We start from the raw sequence: 17,187 nt of genomic DNA, 5'->3' as shown, positions 1-17,187 counted from the left end.
GGAAATTATACATGGTTCCTTTAGATTTAAAATCAATAGGGATATATGACATTATATGTACATGTATATAGAAATATGTATATCATGTATGTGAAATCAAAATACAAATAGTACAAAAAAATTCTTTAATGTATTATGTTAAAATTTTTCAGGTTCTGTAAACTGATAGTAAATAATTTTTTATTGAATTATATATAAATTGCAATATTATATACAAAGATAGATATATTACTTTGTACACAAATAGTTTTCTTAATAACAACCATCTCGTATTTTGTGTAAATTATAAGAATATAGAAATCTAACACAAATATAATAACATTGCGTTTTAATTAATTTTATCTTGTCCCTGGATATGTTTTAATATAATTTTATACAATTTTGCCAATTCACATGTAATATTTATTATGTAAGAAATAATATTACAGAGTTATTCTGATTTTATCATACTTTATATGAGAACAATTTGTACTAGATAGTAACTAAAGAAGACTAATGATGATATAGTAACATCTTCGTGTTTAACATTATTAATCAATTGGTTATATTGGTACATATACACTAGATTGCTTTTAATTTTGCACTTATCATATTGTGTTTAAAAGTATGCTATTATATTATTTTATTCACGCATAAACTTCAAACTTTTGATATGCAACTTTTCACTAAAGTAAAACTGTTAGTATAGTATTTTCCGTCGCTGTTATTGCAAATAACATTACATGTTTTTTGCTCACCAGTATTTTTTTGTACATACAAGTTATTACATATATTAAGTATTTCGATAATTCTGATGATTGAGTAATAGTATATATATCTTTTTTTATTAAATGTAGTTTAAATTTTAATTGCAAATCATTTAAACTATATATTGTATTAACGTCAGCGCACTCACACACTTTACAATTTGTGTAATTTCTGTTTTGCGTTTGGTGAACGTCAAATTATATATGTACATACATGTGTGAAACAAGTATTTGTAAGAATTCACAAATAGGATTCGTTTTACACCTTTCGTCAAAAAATACTAATGAACACTGGGTGAGTTTTAAGGTATTTTAGGAATGTATTTTGATTTGCAAACAAATATTGTTTCTTCCATCTTCGATATAAAGTGTTAACATATGTCTGTGCATCAGAAAGAATGAGAATTATATATGAAACATCTTCGTACAAATATCATTCTCAAGCACCACACTATCATCTACTTTTACGTATCAGAAATATATTATTTATATTATTTGTAATCTCCTCATTTTGTAAGATTAAATCTGTGTGTATACACGTGTAATGTATGGACGTCAATGGAGAACTTAGGAAACATGAATGGTAGTCATCTAAGATGGTAATTTGTAATGATGTTATGGATATATACTATTGCCAATCAAAGACATAAAAATGGTTGCAATAAACACACATAAAATGTCTGAACACAAAAAGTCATTAATACAATATTGAAATTTTCGTTTTTAATGCTCGTCTACCATGACGATGCATGGATAACAAATTTTAGGTGTTCTGACTTGTCAGTTAGCTTAAAATTGCATCTATAGATTAAATCTGCAGTTAACATAAAAAATATTAGGCCGTAGCTTCTGCTTCTCCATTGCTTTCCGTTTCAGCACTCTTCTCATCAAGTTTTGTTTTTTTTTCAGGACTGGCACCATCAGTGGCAGCTTCTTCCGTTGTTTCACTCAAAGTCGTTGATTTCCTCTTTATACAACAACTATCAATGGGAGCATCTACGAATAGAATCAATCATTTTAATATTATTCTTATAAATGTAAGTTGCATTTTCTACAGTCATTAATAATATATTAACTACTTATATAGTTTACTCTTAGTATAATTATTAATATGCATACAATTGAACATATTAAGTATTTAATCACAAATTAAAAAATTTTTTGTTGTAATTTTCATGATATTACCTGTAGAATCCCCATTTTCTGTTGATTCTACTTCTTTCTCCTCTAACTCTTTTTCCTCGTTCGAGCCATTTTCTTTGGTTTCTTTGGCATCTCCATTTTCAGATGCTTTTGAATCTTCGTCAACTTCTTGAACAGTTTTCTTTTCTTCCTCCACTACTTTCTTTTCTGGGGTTGTAACAACTTTGGTGTCTCTAAAAATTGAGATATATTATGTGCCTACATTAATTTTAAAATAATTCATATAAAGTAAAACAGAATATGTAATATATTCTGTACTGAAAATATCCATGACATTCATATTCGTATGAATGAAATACTTATTCTATCATGATACGTGATTCTTTAGAGCGGCTAAACTTTATAGCTACAGACAGAGATGGAATGACAAGGAAAAGAAATAGAGATAGGACGCCAACCGTAGCGGCACCTACCGATGTTAATATTATCCTGCTTTCGTCTCCCCCTTCCCGCAACATACTCCTTTCAACAGAACGTTACACACGTATACGTACGCAATACATACAGACTGTTTCGGCGCGGCAAACCGTGGATGTTCGTGGACCGTAATATATACATCAATGTTACATATGTATTTATTCCCATATTATCGGAACTTAAATAAACCTAAATATTACTGATGTTTATTATTACAAATATTATGTATTTTTTCTTAGAAATGTTTAGTAAAAAGTAAAATGCGAGTATTCCTGACATTTAGTCGGTAAGGGAGAACAGATCGATACGTTGTCCATTTTCTTTTTAAGGTGATACGTGTACAATCATCCGCAAAATATTTCTAGAGAGAGCGAGAGTTCTTTTTATACATGCGTAATCAACATTCTATGTGTTTATATAAAAATGTTCGAACTATTGTTAATATTGAAAAATTACAATTTAACGCATTATAAAATATTTTATTTTAATTTGCAGTCACGTTTATCCATTATATTCGCAAAAATATCGAATGATTCATAGATAACAAATAACTGGGGTCTTTACGATTAAAATATTCATAAAATAAATATTAATAATAGACGAACACGCGTTGTAGTTTCTTATCGCATGTCTCGTATAACTGAAGCTACAAGTGGGGAAAATAAAAGGGTAAACGATACCGCCAGAAAAGCGACTCTACAAGTAGAGCACATGTCATGGCAAAAGCAGGTAATCCTGAGAACGTAACGCGCCTTACGAATCAAGCTGAGAATATCACGTAGAGAGAGAGCATCCCCTCTTCCTCCACTGTGGTCCCTTTCTCGTGACTGTACAAACTACGTACGCTTTCAAAAGTACACAAACAATTGCGATACAAATAAAGTTATCAAAACAAGAGAATCGACTTCAAACTTGAATCGTTTAAAACAGATAAGTAAAAAATATGGATTATAAAGCATTGTTGACCAGCCGTTACTGTATCCAGCAAAGAAACATAACAAAAGCATTCAGTGAAAACGTGTGATTTCCTTACGATAGATCAATAAAAAAAATCTGTAGTACTTACTTAGCTTCTGTATCCGCCATGCTGATCAATTTAATCGTGTGATCGATAAAGCACTTAGATACAAAACGCACTTAATAAGGCCTGCGTTTTTTACGCACCGGTAAGCAGACGTAGAATTCTGGTATCACCACTGCCGCGTAGTCGCGTACCGACGCGCAAATGGCAGAGAGACTCGCACACTGATTCGCCCAAGACCCGAGTTACTCGGTCCGGCCGGCAGGCCGGCGGCCTTCAAACACTTTTCTTTCCCGCTCGTTTACAGATGGCGCACGATTCGGTCCCTTATTAAACTATTCGTTGTAAATATAATTTTAAAATGACTAGAAATCGTTGATATATAATTCTTTCACAGAAGAGCAAAGAATTACTGCAATATGTTTAGTAAATAATATCAATGGTACTTATTAATCTCAGTTTATTTTCCGACGAATATGACCTTAGAATACGTATAAATAATTTGCCGCTATATTTTAATCATGAATCATGGTTCAATGAAATTTCTTCGAAAAATGCCTGTGGATCACAAATAATATGGAATGCAAGTAATTAATTATGGTATTAGTTTTATTTTCTTTCAAATGAAAAATACGACACATGTGAAGTACAATACATTTATCTAAATCTGTCAATGATTATGTGGTTTTAGGTTCATGGTAGTGGTAGCTTCGCCACTACCGCATTGTTAATGCCCCTCCAAATAACACACTAGCCAATTGGATCATGTCTTACGAAGCTCGTAAAAAATCCCCGTACTTCCGGCGCTAGCGTTGTATTGTTTGAGAAACATGTATTTTGTCCCGCATCACTTTCAAAATAATGTCTATTAAATCTTATGTATGATTTAAGATATTAGCTCGATTCTAATGAAATTTAATGTATACTATGGATAATATATAAGATATAAACGGAAGCAAGGTGCAGAAAGTTCTAGAAGTTTCGCGTATGGTTCTATTTCCGGTGTATATTAAAAGGTGCGCGATGCTTTCAGGTTGATCCACGCACCCGTCTAAAAGGCTCTGCTGTATTTACGTCCATGTTACAGGTTGCTTTTAGCCATAAAATAGTAAAAGATTACATTTCCTGTTCGCTACAGTATTATTTTATTGCGACGTTAGTTCTAAAAGTCTTACGGGCATTTTATCAGAGGTGTAATTTAACTCATGATGACACTCTAAATGCCCTTATGATACACAATATGCATACATTAGATACTATGTGTATGCTAGTATATATATATAGATGTACATACACATATAAAAATTAATACATATTTATATATATCGATATCTCATTACCTAGTGTAGAGAAATATAATTATTACTTTTATATATGATTATATATACATATATAAATATATTTTATTTTTTTCTATAAATGAGAAAGAAGTAGATGTTAAATTCGTTTTCAAAATTTATTCCATCACACTGCAGAAAGTTTGAATACAATAATCTATCCTATACTTACATCGAGATGTAATAATTTCGAAAACGAAGGTAAAGAATCGTCTTCCTTCTGATAATCTTATCTATAAAAACGAATATTCGATGATTTATCAATCTTCATATTTGCAAAAATCATGCAAACGTGTTAGTTTAGTCTGTTAAGAAATGTATTTTTTGTCCTACCGAACATGCCACGTGCCAGAGGTCTACGTAAGCACGAAGATAACACCAAGCAGCTGCTATAGACGATGCAGGTGAAGACGTGCAAAGCAGATGCTTCTTTTTGAATATCCTTTACACGGTAAAACCTTGAAGACACATTTATATCAGATTGAGTTAGGTTTTCAATGAAACTTTCCAAAAGGAAAGTGTTTCAAGTGCACTTTTATTTATGTTACATATGGAACAAATAAATGCACGATATTTACATAGGAAAGAAACGATATATATATACATATGTCTTTTTTTCTTTGTTCAAAACGTTGTGAACTGGATTTATCTTTATATGTACATTTTTGTCTTTTCTAACAAAGTTATTTTAATAAGCAAATTTCTTCATGATACATGCATATATATATTGGCAACTACTATAGAACTTTCTTAATGTTTCAAGATATTTTATTAACGAAAATAACCATGTAGTTGGTGACATGCAGTATTACTTGATAAAATTAAATTTCGTTTAGTGGGTCAGTGGAAGTGTTCAGCCACAAGCTATTTCGATGACAGTAACCTATATTTCCACTGGCTTTGCAGTGTCAAACTAAAGATAGCATCCACGCATCTAAATTTTCATTTCGCTGGACTAAATTCCCACTTTTCTTGATGCGTTCTTACTCACCACGCTATATACTATTTTGCCTATTACGTTTGTTTCGTTATTTTCTTTGTGCATTAGAAAGTGTCAAGAAGCAAAACGAAGGAAACGAGACATTTCAAAAGTATTAAACATACACACATGCGAAAGTAACAATTATTTATATACGCTTTTTTTTATATTTTATACCAATATATACACCATTTTTGTAATTTATATGTAGATAGTGTTTTTTTTTAGTATTAAATATTCAGTCTTTTAATAGATTAACATCATTTGGGGTTCAAATTTACTAAAGTATACTGTATATACAATTTTTCGAAAAGAGTATTCAAGATATAGTAGAGTCGATTCTACTTTCCTTCCACAAATTGGCACACCACTTTCAGCTTCGGGTCATGGAATCAATAGAACGCGTGGTCGCGCGCATCCCATAGGGTAGAAACAAACTAAAGTTAATATAAGTAACGCATCCGATTGCAACCTCGATGGACGTGTCTTTTGTCATCTCTGTCTAGTCTGATGTGCAATGCACTAGGGCTGTACACAAAAATACTGTATATATCCGAAAGGCCTGACCTGGTCGTACCTTTTTGACTCGATCGTAACCGGTTCGTCCCGTCCCCCACCGACTCCACCTAGCTTTCTCGACCGTATCTACCGCTCTAAAATTGTGCCTATATGCCTACCTACAGTTAGAAACTAATTGCCAAAGGATTATCACAGGTCAGCGAGTGTTCAACCTTCCGTGTGCGTACCACGGTTCAATACCACAAGCAGGTCGATTATTATTAATAACCATGAAACTACCAAATTAATAGTAAACGCAACGTAAGATTAGTTTATAGCAAAATAACTATAATATAGATTATATTAGTTAAGTAAAATACACTAAATACAATGATAAAAACGTAGTCGTAACCTTGCAGTTGTTTTAGATTATTAAAAAATACGTATATCAATTCCGAGCGAGTAAAAATAGCTTAACACATTAAGACAAGCAGGCTTCTATCTTTACTACAAATATCAATATCATAAAACTATAATACGTAGTTTGTAAAAATAATAAAAAATTTTATAAAATATATATGATGACATCACTGAAGTTTTAGTACAATGAACGAACCTTAAGTTTACATGGTAACCATAGAATTTAATCAAGCTAATATAAGAATTTAAAAGTTAATAATTAGTATTATTAAATGGATGAACTTCAATGATAAGTTCGACAGATAATTCACAAGATATCGTAACTGTTTTCGCGATGACTCAGAGAATCACATTCCCCATTGAAATAGCGACACAAGCAGTTGTCCGAAACATTTCGTGATTCAGTATGTACGAAAACCTTGAGGATTTGGAAGCAAGAACGAGTTTACTTTGAATCGAAAGTACGTTGACGCTTTCGTTTGGTGGCAGCACTGATCGAGGAAGTCGTTAAACCTTCCAATGCTACATCTATCGGCGATAAGTGGAAGCAATATCCGATCTGAGCATTACAGTAGCTCTCTCGCTTCGTAGAGCGATACTTCGTCATTTTCGCATCCGTGCGAAATCCCGAACGAACAAGCGGAGTGAGCCGCGTCGCCATCTTTAGGAACGGTACCGACTATCTCCGCTATCGCCGCCTGCTTCGCTTTAAGAGCTTAAAATCAGTCCGCGACTATAGTAAAAGAATTCGTGTGTTTAGTGCGATAGCGCGTACTTTGTTTTCTATCGCGAGAAGATGCGATACACGTTTGTTCGCGATGTTCATTTAATACGTCCGAGTCAAAGTTTGTGGTGTGCGTGTCGCGTAAGTTGAGCAGACGACGTTTCGCAAGCGTTCCGAGGGTTGAGAGCGATCGAAACCGACGTCATTCTCTAGTTCCGTTCGACCCTTGTTTCAAACTGTCGTTCCTGAGTTGCGATTTAGCCACTCGGTACTATTACTGTGAGAACCGACTAGTGTTTAGTGTTTTGATTTGTCGAACCAGTGGAACGAACACGTCAAAGAAAGTTGCTGCGGTGTACGAGAGTACAGCGACAAGTTAAGGCAGAAATAAAGAGAGAAGGATAAGAAAGGAAAGACTGAGACAGCTCTAGTAGACGACGACAACGACGGGCTAGTACAATTGACAGGAAAGATGGCGCAAGGTGCGGACGAGGATTAATGCTGACCCATTTTTCCGCGCGAAATCGCTCGGTCTCACTTTGTCGTACAATTAAGGGACCACGAAGGTTCGTACCGAGTGCGAGAAGTCGTACGGTTGTTATTAAGTGAATCGAATACTGGCGAAAAAAGGGAAGGATAGTCCGCCATCGGTAGGAGTGTATCCATCGTGCAGTGCGCGCGTGTGCCCTGTTCTTGCGTAAGTGTGAGTGCTCTCTCGGACGTTTATAGGTCTTGTAGGGCCAGCATTGACAAGTATCGGATAGAAACGTTGCGAATCGTCGGTGACGATAGAAGAGAGTACGGATAGTGGAGGAAAGTAGTAGAAGGTAGCAACAATTTTGAAGAGAGTGGAGATTGGCAGGGCCGTGGTAGGCTCGACTACGGAAGAGGGCAAACGAAAACGAAAACGAAGACGCGGTCTTCTGGAACTTCTTGAGCTGTGTAGAGCCCTGGCAGGCTCGTGTACGAGCGCGGCTGCTAAGATGGGCAACAATGCCGCGACTGCAAACAAAAAGGTTGACGCTGCCGAGAGCGTCAAGGAGTTTCTTGACAAGGCAAAGAAAGAGTTCGAGGACAAATGGAAAAGAAACCCTACAAATACTGCTGCCCTTGACGACTTTGAACGAATCAAGACACTGGGCACCGGCTCGTTCGGCCGTGTCATGATAGTGCAACACAAGCCGACCGGGGAGTATTATGCCATGAAAATACTCGACAAGCAGAAGGTCGTGAAACTTAAGCAAGTTGAACACACGCTTAACGAAAAGAGGATACTGCAGGCGATTAGCTTCCCGTTCCTGGTTTCATTACGGTTTCACTTCAAGGATAACTCTTATCTTTACATGGTCCTCGAATATGTCCCAGGAGGGGAGATGTTTAGCCATCTACGAAAGGTTGGTCGCTTCTCGGAACCACACTCGCGCTTTTACGCGGCACAAATCGTATTAGCGTTCGAGTACCTTCACTACCTCGACTTAATCTATAGGGACCTCAAGCCGGAGAATCTGTTGATCGATTCACAGGGCTATTTGAAAGTCACGGATTTCGGCTTTGCCAAAAGGGTACAGGGTAGAACATGGACCTTATGTGGCACGCCGGAATATCTCGCGCCTGAAATAATTCTCAGCAAAGGATACAACAAAGCTGTAGACTGGTGGGCGCTCGGTGTCCTCGTCTACGAGATGGCTGCCGGTTATCCACCATTTTTCGCTGATCAACCAATTCAAATCTACGAGAAAATCGTGAGCGGAAAGCCACGATTTCCCTCGCACTTTGGATCCGATCTGAAAGACTTACTACGTAATTTGCTGCAAGTCGATCTAACCAAGAGGTACGGTAATCTGAAGGCCGGTGTAAACGATATCAAGGGTCACAAGTGGTTCGCCAGTACCGATTGGATAGCTGTCTTCCAAAAGAAAATCGAGGCCCCGTTCATACCAAAATGCAAAGGGCCGGGAGACACAAGCAATTTCGATGACTACGAGGAGGAGACGCTGAGGATTTCGTTGACGGAGAAGTGTGCCAAGGAATTCGCCGAATTTTGAATTCCCACATTGATTCAAGATGGTCACACGTATCGCGTATACATTCATACGCGATGGTTCGTCGCTCGCTGCTCGCTTTTCTTCGGGCGAGGGATATAGATGAAGTAAGAGAGCGGGAGGATGGGAGCGAGTAGTGTAAACGAGAGAATGTATTACATGTATGCAAGATAGAAAGAAAGCGTATACAGGTGTGTGCGTGCGCGTGTATGATTCTGTGCGTTTGCGGGCACGCTCGATGCAATAGTTTTATAGAGGAAGGAAGGTGGCTTAGAAGAGTCGAGAAAGGGAAAGAAAACTAAGGAAGACGAGCACGTAAGAAGCAGATGGCAGATTTTGCGCTTTATTTTGTGATTGTGGACTTCTGAGAAGAGCGGAAATGGAAAGAGTATACGAAGGAAACACGGTAATCGGCGTCGTTGAACGTATTGAGATTGACAGAAATAAAAGAGATATAATATATTGGAAAAAATTACGATATATTGCATACACAGATATCATATATAAACACACATACACATACGCGTACGCGTGTGCTCACACTCATAGTCACTGTCACCACTACGACTTTTTACAAGAGAAACATCTTTTTTTTCAGCCAAGTAACTGACATTATTGACGTATGAGAATGACGATATATATATATATATTTATTTATTTATTATATATAAATATATATGTATATATTTACACGTATATGTGTGTGTTCCCTAAGATGGCTTTATTATCCGGTTTATTAGAGGCGGCGTGTGTAAAGATTGCTCTCGATAAGTACTATTAATATCGGAAAACGTGGTTTTGCCGGAATTATTTTGTACATACATCTAGTGTCCTTGTAATCTTTATGAATGTTCCCCGACCCCCTTTTACACCACGCCCCTCTACTCCATCGTCCTGCCTCTTTTAGCACATACAAAGTTTATAAAAAAGGGACTTGACGGGAGAAAATGGATATAAAATACACCAACAATTAATTGTCATGTCGTGCATTGTTGTCTATCTGTCTACGAGCATTTTTCTCTTCATTCTCGTTGGGAGAAAAGTTTTTGCCACGATACGAACCGTATTTATAATAGCTAGTCGTCACACGATTATTTTGCTGAAGTAATATTTATATGACTCGTTTTTCATCGATCGAGAAGGGCGAGAACGAGAGGGTGGGAGAACAGGGGGGAAAGAGAGAGAGAGAGAGAGAGAGAAAGGTAGACCTTTATTATAGCATATTATGAATCTTATTAAAAGAGGAAAAATGAAAAAAATACTCGTTATATACTGGCTACAGATGCTCGTTGTTGAATTATATTGTACCTTGCATAAATGATACAGGAAAAATAGGAACGAAGAGACGAAAGGGAGAGAGAGAGAGAGAGAGAAAGAAAGAAAGAAAGAAAGAGAGAGAGAGAGAGAGAGAAAGAGCGAGAAAATGAGAGTATTTGTGAAAATGCGATCGACGGGAGTACGAGCAAAATAAGGATTCATTTTTGGAACGTTTTTAATAGAGGACCACCGGCGTTCGTACATAGATACGTTATAAGAGTATTCGTATATAATTATATCGCCTTAAGTTGCTGTATGCAAAAAAAGCAACGTTATCTTTTATATAGAGCTGCACTTTTAGTACGAAATGTAAACGTATGGACAATCCTGTATTTGTGCAAGAGGAAAGAGAAACGAACGACGCACACGCGCGAAATGGCCAAAGGAAATTGCGCGTGTACGTGCACGTGGAGTGAAAATTTCATTTAACGGGATACAGAAGCGTGTTAAAACATGATCGCGAGAAGACTGTCCAAAAAAATAAAACGAATGACGAAACCAGGGACAAAAACAAACAAAGGAATGTAAACGAAGGAGAACAAAGGGACACGATAACGAAACGAAGAACAGCAGCAGTAGCAATGACAGCGAGAGTGTTATCGCTGAAAGACGCGTTTGTTAATTTATTTTTTGTTCTAATCCATTAAAACCAGCTCCTTTCGAGATGGAGCGTATGGGATACTTTACGGCATCGTATCTCGGCGGTAATGAAATTCAACGGCCAGTTAACATAAGGAACGCGAGAATCAGAGAATCACCAACACCAACGAACCCTGAGCGTCGACGATTGGACACGCGTCGATCGTATAACGAGAATCGATTTTACAATGAAACACGCACGAGAAGGTCCGCCACACGCGTAGCTTCGTTCCAAGCCACACACACACTGTGCGTATATACAGATATTACGAAATTTTCTGCGAATGGTTTCGCCGTGACATAAGATTGTCACTTCTGATCCGAATTCAAAGGGCTGTTCGATTATTACGCGATAAGAAAAGTTATAAGGTTGATCGTAGGCACGAAGTAATTTAAATTACGGGTACGTCGTATCAATCCGATTTCGGCGAATTGGTCAAGGCTTTAGCTAACCAGCTTAGATATATGTAATAAGAAAAAGATAGAGAATGCGAAACATTCGGATAAATCTGTGGCACACGTTGCGGTAACATCGGGTATACGATTACCGCGGTTTCCAGTTTCCTTTAGCTTCGTCCAGTTTCGTTCTCTTTGCAAACGAGACGAAACTTAACGATCAAAGTTGCAACTGAGCAAAAACAGGTAGAACGGGGTAAGGGAAACGTAACGGGTAACAAGTCAAATTATAACGAGGCTTACTTTGCCGCGTGCTTTGAACGTGCTCGTATCTGGATATTCTCGATAAGAGTTATATATATACATGTATATAATATGTATGTATATATACATATATGTATATAACGTAAAAAATGCGTGTTTGTTTTTGAATAGAGTTTCTTTCAACAAGAATGTAATTAACGACCATACGTATAGTTTTCCTAAATCGAACGAGCTGCTTTATCGATCAACGTATATCCACGAAAAATTTATGTTTAAAGATCGCAGTTTGGAAAACGCGAAATCTTCTCTCTCTCTATTGCGGTAAACGAGCGCGTCATAGCAATGCGCAAGTACAAAGAACTGGACAGAGAAAAGAATGTATGTTCTTTTTTGTCGAGTTGGTGACTTTTAGGATGTATAATCCATCCCTACCTTGAGTATACACGTGCACATTGTTCGCTCGCGCATGCTGCAGTGTTGAATAAATAAAAACAAGAATAGGCTTGGTTCGAACAAAGTAGCACGGAAGTTGTTGGCAAGGAATTGCGCGATCGAGACAGGTTATGCTTTCAAATCGTCCAATTTTGGCTGGTATTCTATCCGCATATACACACACACATACACACACATACACACACATACACACACGCATGTATACAATGAAACGTTGCGGCGACACGACTACCAGTATCGTGATTAGCTTGTCGTTTATTCCTGTTCTTCGATATTTGTAATTTGGAGAATAATTAGATCGCTGGTTTCGCTTCTTACGCGTATAAAATTCATCTTTTTTCTACATTTTACAAAAACCGTTTCTCTCGATATGTTCAGAAAGAAAGGTAAACCTATGACTCGGTAAAATTGTTTGAATAGCACAAATTCATTTCGCTCGGTATTCTAATCTCCAAGTTGGAGCAAATCGCCATGATTCGCGTTGGAACTTTGCTCATAAAAGTTCCACGTTATCTCACCTATGTGCATATCGTTATAGCTGAACGCTGTAAATTTAGCGCACATTGAATTGCTCGATACACTGCAAGTCATACAAGCAGGATCAGATCTATCAATGTTTAGAGCAATTGGTTTTATATTTTATCGATCTTAGTTCGAAGATGTTTCTTTGTATGTTTTTCTGGTTCGGTAAGGACAGCACGCTATAAAAGGTCGTTAATCGATCGTGGCACCTCTGTAAATCGGATAATCTTACGCGTTTCATACTACGCTTCTTGTTACCAACCTTTATCTGATTGATTATTCGTAACTGTCCTAGGACAACTACAAGGCAATCGTCTAAGCTTTATCGCTATAACGTGAGGATTTGAGGAGATAAGGCCTCTTTCACCGTCGCGTATTATTTTCTTCGTTATAGCTTCTCTACAAATGGTTGTAGATTACGGCATCTTAATGTAGCGTTAATGCATTCGAACAATATTTATTTTCGACGCATAATAACCGTCGAGTCATATCTGTGCAATAAAAGTTACACAGGATAGTTTCATTGTATTTTGAAAATCTTGAAGAACGTGTACGATCGTCGAGTGTACAAAGATTCTTTTGTAAATATTAGTTGTAAGCGATCGTTTAAAGCCACATTATACCGCTATGTTTATCGTAGTTTTGCTGCGTTAAGCGATTCTTTCTCAAGAATTTGCCACGGAACGCATCGTTAAGTCGATTCTCAATTACGTATCGCACTCCTCAACCTTATCCATTTCCACTTTTTCTTCTTCGATTCGACGTGCAATACGTGCCGTTATTGCTCTATTCGTAAATAGATCGTCCCTTGGTTCTCTGAATGATCGTTTCGCAATCGTTGACCCACGTGTGTCGATAAAATTTTAAACAATCACACGTATAAATACTTACGTAATCGTATCAAAAGTATCTTCGTTCAAGTTCATATCGTAAGTGGTAAATTGCCTGCGTTACAGACGCATACATTCTGGCAATAACACTTTGTTCCGCTTTGTGTTTAGTACTTTACGTTTGTCTTTTGTCTGCCATCTCTTTGCACAATTGTACCCGCCGATCAAGGGAAGGATCTATTTTACGACTCGTTATTAACCACTAAGCAATCTTGTTTTCTTTTCTCTTGTAAAACCAGTTAATCGACCATAGAGAGGAAATTTGTCAACGGTCAGATAATCTGGCAAATAAGAGAACGAATATAATTCTATTTGATATTAAAGCCTCGAATGTACAGAAATATTTTAACGTCTGCGAGTTTCAGGCCACTCCGTAGCGAAAAGAAATTAAAAAAAGAAAAGAAGATTAAATTAAGAAAGAAAAAGAAGAGAAGAAACGTATTATTTCGTATCAATTTTTTAATTTATGGTTTTTATGTTACTTTATTTCATATAATTTGTTACATGTTTTTTATGGATTCTTATATCGATGGAAATTTAATTTGATTTTTCTGTAACAGGGGAACGTTTTTTTTTCCACAGTTTCAAGAATCATGTAATCAAAAGATTGTTTTCTAATTATACATTTTTCAAAAGTTGTTTATTTCTGTTACGTTGCATCGTATTATTGATTAATTTAAGATCGAAAATCAATTATATCCGGTGTCATTTGCTGTTATTACGCGTAGCTTGTAATACAGCGACAGAAGCGGTCTTAAACTTCTGACTGATAGTGCATGCGAATCGATGGTTACTTTCCGTCTGTTACCCGTATGCTCTCAAATTGGAATTAATTATTTATTGAACGTAAATCAAGTGCAATTCCGCTCATGGAAAGCGGTCAATTGCGTTATTTTATTGTTTCATCCATTGTCATGTAACGGTTTGCCTTCGGCGCCCATTAAAATATCGTTGCACAGAACAGAACAGTCGCAACGTTTTTGCTTGCAGCGTAGTGTATTTTATTAAGATTCTACGCAGGAAGTGAATCGGATCGAATAAGACAACTTATCTAATCGCTATTTTAAATATCTCCGGTGAATTATAATGATCGGAATCAGTGGCAGTTCATTTTTGATACGTTTCTGTATCTATGATCATAGCGTTCTTAGTGGCCTGGCTTGTAACTCAGGATAATGTAATCAGTACGATTAGCATTGGATAATTTGATGTCTTAGTCTTCGATTGGTATCGTTGGGTTGTAGATAATTCACAGTAAGGTAGATTAATTTTAGGATACTTTATTTTAATTTGTATTTTCTATTTTATGTGATAAAGATAGTCAGCGATCGAACTAGCATCGATCGATGATCGAAGTATGATACAAATTAGAACGAAATATCCTAAAATTTTGTATAAATGTGACGCTAGCGTGGTCGTTTCTCATGCAATGGTTCCAGTTGAGGGTTAAAAAACCTACATCACTCGAGAAATAACAAACGGATATTTCCAAGTAATTTCATTTCGTAGCAAATTAATTCTGGGAGTAAATTATTCTTTGTTATTTTACGAATGTTCATTTTCTGATATAATATTATTTTCTTGTTATTTCTTTGGAAAGGTAATATATCCGAATCACCGTGGTGAACGGATTTCGGATATTCACGGTGACTTTGCATCTCAAAAATAGCTACCCAACGTCTTTATAGCCAGTAGCGCAGTGTCCTATGGGTATCCAAAATTAAAACAAGGTTTGACCTGTTTCATCGATCTGTTTTTATGCTAGGATATTCAAGCGCCATAGCAATTATTATTTTCTCGAAATCCTATCTCATATTCGACTTCGTCCAGTCGATTAACGATGTATCGACTTTTATCAATTTTTCTCAATACGATTTATACACGATGTTAATGAGTAAAAGAATCAGCTTATCCGTCAGTTAGTGTCTTCGAAGCTATTTGTTTTTACATAAAATAGCGAACGATTTCAAAGTTTAGTATGAAATAACGTTGGAATCGAAGCATAAGAAAAATTTGACAGAACACGTGTCAGTGAAATATTTATAAATGTAAAAATACCTACCAATGAACTGTTCACCGATACTTTTGTATTTTTATATTTCACCATAACATGGTAGTATTGGTAAAAGCAAATCTCTTTGAAGAGCTTGGGGGAATATTGGCATGAAATATCAGGTTCGGTCGAGACGGTGCAGTTTCGAATTAATAAATTCAATATTCATGAAACGGACACACACACATACACACACATGCACACACTCTCTCTCTCTTAGCCGACACATTGGTTCTTCCCTCTTCGTGTAACAGACAAACTGTTGCGACGTTTTAATAAGAGAATCAACGAAGAAGGAAGGGGGATAGAGGTTAAGAGAGTACTCGATAATATTGAACTGCTACGATAGAACGTCGGCGAATATATGGACTTGGAAATTTTCCCATCATCGTAGTTTTATCAACTAGCCAACTCAACGGTAATTGATATTACCTTTGTCCTTTCTTCGAAAATCGATGTGTTTGTCTTGCGCTCTATAGGTTGTTAAATCTACCGAATAATAACTGGTGCAATAGTAATTTATATATACGAGATATTAGGACGCGTCTATCTCTGCGTATCTTTTGCCAGGCTATTCGTATTTAAAATTCCAACTTTCTTACGGTTTATCATGTTCTCGTGAATTTCCAGGCGTACTTTCCTTACGTAATACAATAGGATATCTTCCTTTGCATCGTTACGCGTTTTATCGTTTTGTATTTTGTATCGACGTACCGTCGATAATTATATCAAAATATTTCTACGATCAAAGATACGAAGATGATCCTCGAAGGTTACTTTCTGCTCGTAAGAGTCGTTATCAGGAACATTCACGTTCATATTTTTATATGAAACATCGACGCTGCGAGATTGTTGTGCGCACAAGTGAAGTTCGATAAAGTAGTTGAGTAAATTCCGTTATAATATGCAAACTAATTCTACGTAGAACGACGAAGGATCGCTATTTGGAAAATAAAAGGGAGAAGCGCAGAGGGGAAAGAGAACGAAAGAGAACGATGATCTTAAAGAGCGAAGCATGTACCATGCTGGAACGTCTATGACAAGCACGCTCGTAAAATTTACGATTGGGCTATTAACGATCAATTTAGTTTGAGACAAGGCGAGCGTGGTAGTAGTTACGCGGTGTGCCATTCTTCGGAAATAACTTGCAGTGTATAAAGATTTCTTTAAAATCTACGTGCTCGCAGATTATTTTCATATCGAGCTTTGTAAACCGTGCGCGGTATTGATTTATCGATCAAAATTCCGTTTCGTATTTATTGCTGT

At 36.5% G+C, this 17,187-nt stretch overlaps 2 protein-coding genes across 2 annotated transcripts; one reads left to right on the top strand and one right to left on the bottom strand.

Moving 5' to 3' along the window:
* Positions 1-379: 379 nt before the first annotated feature.
* LOC117208349 lies at positions 380-3,660 on the bottom strand. The gene is made up of 3 exons (XM_033449486.1): positions 3,433-3,660; positions 1,932-2,122; positions 380-1,742 (listed from the first exon to the last, which is right to left on the bottom strand). The coding sequence occupies exons 1-3, from the start codon at positions 3,450-3,452 to the stop codon at positions 1,582-1,584; spliced, it is 372 nt and encodes a 123-aa protein (XP_033305377.1). The 5' UTR covers positions 3,453-3,660; the 3' UTR covers positions 380-1,581.
* Positions 3,661-7,212: 3,552 nt separating this feature from the next.
* LOC117208338 (cAMP-dependent protein kinase catalytic subunit 1) lies at positions 7,213-11,185 on the top strand. Its single transcript, XM_033449441.1, has one exon. The coding sequence runs from the start codon at positions 8,329-8,331 to the stop codon at positions 9,388-9,390; it is 1,062 nt and encodes a 353-aa protein (XP_033305332.1). The 5' UTR covers positions 7,213-8,328; the 3' UTR covers positions 9,391-11,185.
* Positions 11,186-17,187: the final 6,002 nt, after the last annotated feature.

Source organism: Bombus bifarius, unplaced genomic scaffold (genome assembly GCF_011952205.1).
Source record: "Bombus bifarius isolate JDL3187 unplaced genomic scaffold, Bbif_JDL3187 scf7180000008062, whole genome shotgun sequence".
Classification (NCBI taxonomy): Eukaryota; Metazoa; Arthropoda; class Insecta; order Hymenoptera; family Apidae; genus Bombus; species Bombus bifarius.
This window is presented reverse-complemented; position numbering and strand designations above follow the sequence as displayed.